We start from the raw sequence: 4,918 nt of genomic DNA, 5'->3' as shown, positions 1-4,918 counted from the left end.
GAAAATAACCGTTGGGGATGTTGAAATGCCCATAGTTATTCTTGGGGACCCAGCCTACCCCTTAATGCCATTGCTCATGAAGCCATACACAGGCAGCCTGGACAGGAGTCAGGAGCTGTTTAACTACAGGCTAAGCAAGTGCAGAATGGTGGTAGAATGTGCATTTGGCCGTTTAAAAGGCCGCTGGAGATCATTATTGACTCGCTCTGACCTCAGCCAAAGAAATCTCCCCATTGTTATTTCTGCTTGCTGTGTGCTCCACAATCTCTGTGAAAGTAAGGGGGAGACCTTTATGGCGGGGTGGGAGGCTGAGGCAAATCGCCTGGCTGCTGATTACGCGCAGCCAGACACCAGGGCGATTAGAAGAGCACACCAGGAAGCGGTGTGCATCAGAGAAGCTTTAAAAACCAGTTTCATGACTGGCCAGGCTACGGTGTGAAATATCTGTTTGTTTCTCCTTCATGAAAACCCGCCCCCTTTATTGACTGATTTTCTGTAAGGAACTCACCCTGCCCCTTCCCCCAGCTTTCTTTCAAACCAAATAAAGTCACTATCATTTAAAAATCATTTATTCTTTATTAATAGATTAGAAAAAGAGGGAGGGAACCCGGGTGGTATTTGGGAGGAGGATTGCTGGGAAGGAAAAAGCCACAAAGAAAAGGTTAAAAAAATGACAGCCTTTTGCTTGGGCTGTCTACTGGGGTGGAATGGGAAGGTGTACGGAGCCTCCCCCCCCGCGTTCTTACACGTCTGGGTGAGGAGGATACGGAACATGGGGAGGGGGGAGGGTGGAACAGGGGCTGAAGCGGCAGTCTGTTTTCCAGCAGCCGTTCCTGAACCTCCACCAGACGCCGGAGCAGCCCCAGCATTGCATTCTTCATCCTCTGGTCTTCCTGCTGCCATCTCTCATCTCGATCGTCTCTCCTCTCCTCACGTTGGTCCCTCCTGTCCTCACGTTCACTGATTTCTTTCCTATACTTTGAAACTGTTTCCTTCCACTCATTCAGATGAGCTCTGTCACTCCTGCTGGATTGCATAATTTCCGAAAACATCTCGTCTCGCGTCTTCTTCTTACGACGCCTTATCTGTGATAACCTTCGGGATGGAGGAGGGAGGCTTGAGGAATTTGCAGCTGCTGTAGGGAGGGGAAAAAAGAGAGAATTGTTTTAAAAGCTACATTTTGCAGAACAATGCTTATACTCTTTCACGGTGACCAACACTGTTCACATTACATAGCACATGTGATTTCTGTGCAAGGTCGCATTTTGCCTCTTAATGCTGAGTGCCTGTGGCTTTGCTGCTAGAGATCACAGGTCTGGGCAACAGAATTCGGCTTGCATGCGGCCATGGTAAGCTTCTGCGCCCTCCTTTCCCACATACCAAGCATAGCTTGTATAGTGCTGCAGAAGCCTGGCTAATCTCAGCCAGTTGGGGGGGGGCAGTGTGGTGGGGCTTGTCTGGGCCCCTTCAGGCAAGTAGAGTGCTGCGGTTTTTCTGTTAACATTCAGCAGCACCAGAAAACAAACTAACCCCCCCCCCCTCTCGCCATGAATTCTCTGGGATGATCGCTGTACCCCTCCCCCCCACCACGTGGCTGGTATCAGGGAAGATCCCTGCAGGCACCAAACTAACCCCCCCCCCCCCCGCCGCCGACCCCCCCCCCTCTCGCCATGAATTCTCTGGGATGATCGCTGTACCCCTCCCCCCCACCGCGTGGCTGGTATCAGGGAAGATCCCTGCAGGCACCAAACTACCCCCCCCCCCGCCGCCGCCCGCCCCCCCCCCCCCCCTCGCCATGAATTCTCTGGGATGATCACGGTACCCTCCCCCCACCGCGTGGCTGGTAACAGGGAAGATCCCTGCTAGCCAAACGCGAAAAACTCAGGGCCAATTTCCCATCTGCGCTTGGCTAACTGCAGGGAAGGATTTATTTTCCGCCACAGGCAAACAGCCCAGTAGGAACGGCCACCTCTGTCCCCTTAATTAAGTTCCCGTATTTCATCCAGGTTACCAGGAGTGATATCACTCTCCTGAGGATTACACAACAAGATAAAGAACGGATGTTGCTTGAATGCCAGCAAACACCGGGACCATACGCTGCCAGGCTTTGTCAGGCAATGATACCAGATTACTTGCTGCAAGCATGGCGTGGTCAAGTGTCCTACCATGGAGGAGGGAATAAAGATGCACTGCCCAGAAACCTTCTGGCAAGGCTTTCGGAGTACCTCCAGGAGAGCTTCATTGAGATGTCCCTGGAGGATTTCCGCTCCATCCCCAGACACGTTAACAGACTTTTCCAGTAGCTACAGACTTTTCCAGTAGCTGAACTGACCGCGAATGCAAAGTCAGGCAAAGTAATAATTAAAAACCGTTTGCTTTTAAAACAAGTTTTAAGTAATCATTAAAAACCGTTTGCTTTTAAAACAAGTTTTATATTTTAAAAGGTAAACTCACCTGAGGTCCCTTCCATGGGGTCAGAGTCTTGGGTACTGGCTTGGGAGGTTTGGGAGGGTACTTCAGTCGGGGTGATAAAAAGATCCTGGCTGTTGGGGAGAAGGGAGTGCTGTGTGCTCTCTGCAAGCTCATCCTCCTCCTCCTCCTCCTCCTCCTCCTCTACCCCATCGGCAGAATCCTCAGGCGTCGAGACTATCCCCGACCCAGAATCCACGAACAAAGGTGGGGTAGTGGTGGCAGCCCCCCCTAGAATTGCATGCAGCTCGGCGTAGTAGCGGCATGTCCGCGGCTCTGACCCGGAGCGACCGTTTGCCTCCTTTGTTTTCTGATAGGCTTGTCTGAGCTCCTTGACTTTCACGCGGCACTGCTCAGAGTCCCTATTGTGGCCTCTCTCCATCATGCCCTTGGAGATTTTTTCAAAAGTTTTTGCATTTCGTCTTTTAGAACGAAGTTCTGCAAGCACTGAATCCTCTCCCCATACAGCGATCAGATCCAGTACCTCCCTCACGGTCCATGCTGGTGCTCTTTTTCGATTATCAGCCTGCATGGTTACCTGTGCTGATGAGGTATCTGTGGTCACCTGTGCTCTCCACGCTGGGCAAACAGGAAATGAAGTTCAAATGTTCGCGGGGCTTTTCCTGTCTACCTGGCCAGTGCATCCGAGTTCAGATTGCTGTCCAGAGCGGTCACAATGATGCACTGTGGGATAGCTCCCGGAGGCCAATACCATTGAATTGCGGCCACACTAACCCTAATTCGAATTGCTAAAATCGATTTTGGCACTACTCCGCTCGTTGGGGTGGAGTACAGAAATCGATTTAAAGGGCCCTTTACATCGAATTAAATAGCGTCGTTGTGTGGACGGTTACAGGGTTAATTCGAATTAAAGCTGATAAATCCGAATTAAAGTCGTAGTGTAGACCAGGCCAGAGAAAGCTGCCCCAGTCTTGAGTTTTTGGTGGCATCTTGCCTCAATGTGTAGTATTAAATCTAATACTTGGTTGATACAGCTGCTGTTGCTGCTGAGTTGAAAACCCACTTGTTCATTCAATAACATTGCTTCTACAATAGCATAATCCTTGCCAGTAACAGTCTCTCCACGAGTTTGTACAATGTGCAGAGGAGTGATATGGGCCAATATGATGAAGGATTACTGGTTGGCTTCCCGGGCTTGGCAATGGCTATTACCACAGCCTTGCACCAAATCCTTGGGAATGGATATTAGAGAACAGCATCTAGTCAGAGCTACCAGACAGTTCCCTCCTTTGCCTCTGAGATGTTAAAGAAATTCTGGAAAGATGCCCTCAGGTTCTGTGTCTTTCCTGACTTTTTGGAGAGAGAGGGAATAGTTTACCTCCTCCATAGTCAAAGACAATGATGGGGTGATGAGGGAAGTAATGAACGGACTATTTGTCAGAGCTCTCTTCGCACTTTGTGCTTAGTAGACTTGCCCCGTAGTGCTTTTGAGCTCATAAGCTGCATCCTTGCAATCTGCTGAGACTTCAGGATTTTGATGTTTCATTGGTTTTGCAACCCAAAGCTCATGCAATCATAGCTAAGTTTTACATCTGGACTAAGTAAAACCCAGAGCTTTATTCTTGATTCATCTTTGACAGCATACTAAATTCAGTGACTCTTGCAGGGATGTTACAGAGTTTGGGTCACAATATGTTTAGTACTCCTTAATACAGTGGTTCCCAAACGTGTTCCGCCGCTTGTGCAGGGAAAACCCCTGGCAGACCAGGACGGTTTGTTTACCTGCCGTGTCAGCAAGTTCGGCCAATCGCGGCTCCCAGTGGCCGCGGTTCGCCACTCCAGGCCTATGGGAGCTGCTGGAAGCGGCGGCCAGTATGTCCCTCAGCCCACACATTGGCCTGGAGCAGCGAACCACGGCCACTGGGAGCAGCGATCAGCCGAACCTGCAGATGTGGCAGGTAAACAAAGCGGCCCGGCCCACCAGGGGTTTTCCCTGAACAAGCGGTGGAACAAGTTTGGGAACCACTGCCTTAATAGTTTATCACTTTCTGATTTCCAGCATGGGGATGTACCTTTTCTGTAGACACTGATGCTTGTTCTAAGATATGGACACCTATCTAAAAAGGAACTAGAATGAAATGACCAGCTCATTTCACTTACACCAGTGGTTCTCAATGTTTTCCATACCATGACCTCCCTCCCATCTAGCTGAAACCTTCTTCTCATTTAAGGGAGTGCAGTGTGGTCATGACCCCCTTACATGGTTAGGCCCCTGATTAGGCATCAAATTGTTTAAAATGTCTCTATTGATATGGACTGGCAAAGAATTGAACCAGTGATCTCCCCTGGGCCATCCAGAACCTTGATATATTATTTTATAATTGATTTTTTTTAAAGTTCTGTATTGTTTGCCCTTGGCAAAACAAAAGTGTTCTGTACACATAGCAGGGACCGACTGATTGTCTCCTTCAAACAGAATGACTTATAA

At 49.4% G+C, this 4,918-nt stretch overlaps 1 protein-coding gene across 1 annotated transcript; it reads right to left on the bottom strand.

Moving 5' to 3' along the window:
• Positions 1-553: 553 nt before the first annotated feature.
• LOC135984311 (myb/SANT-like DNA-binding domain-containing protein 2) lies at positions 554-3,387 on the bottom strand. The gene is made up of 2 exons (XM_065599226.1): positions 2,455-3,387; positions 554-1,135 (listed from the first exon to the last, which is right to left on the bottom strand). Exons 1-2 carry the CDS (start codon positions 2,999-3,001, stop codon positions 663-665), a joined length of 1,020 nt encoding a protein of 339 aa, XP_065455298.1. The 5' UTR covers positions 3,002-3,387; the 3' UTR covers positions 554-662.
• Positions 3,388-4,918: the final 1,531 nt, after the last annotated feature.

The sequence above is a fragment of the Chrysemys picta genome, chromosome 6, assembly GCF_011386835.1.
Source record: "Chrysemys picta bellii isolate R12L10 chromosome 6, ASM1138683v2, whole genome shotgun sequence".
In the NCBI taxonomy this organism is placed as follows: Eukaryota; Metazoa; Chordata; order Testudines; family Emydidae; genus Chrysemys; species Chrysemys picta.
This window is presented reverse-complemented; position numbering and strand designations above follow the sequence as displayed.

Coding starts and splice junctions, on each gene's coding strand:
- LOC135984311 (XM_065599226.1), bottom strand. CDS start 3,001: ATGCAGGCTGATAATCGAAAAAGAGCACCAGCATGGACCGTGAGGGAG. Junction 1,136..2,454: donor CCCCATGGAAGGGACCTCAG/GTGAGTTTACCT, acceptor CCCTCCCTACAG/CAGCTGCAAATTCCTCAAGC.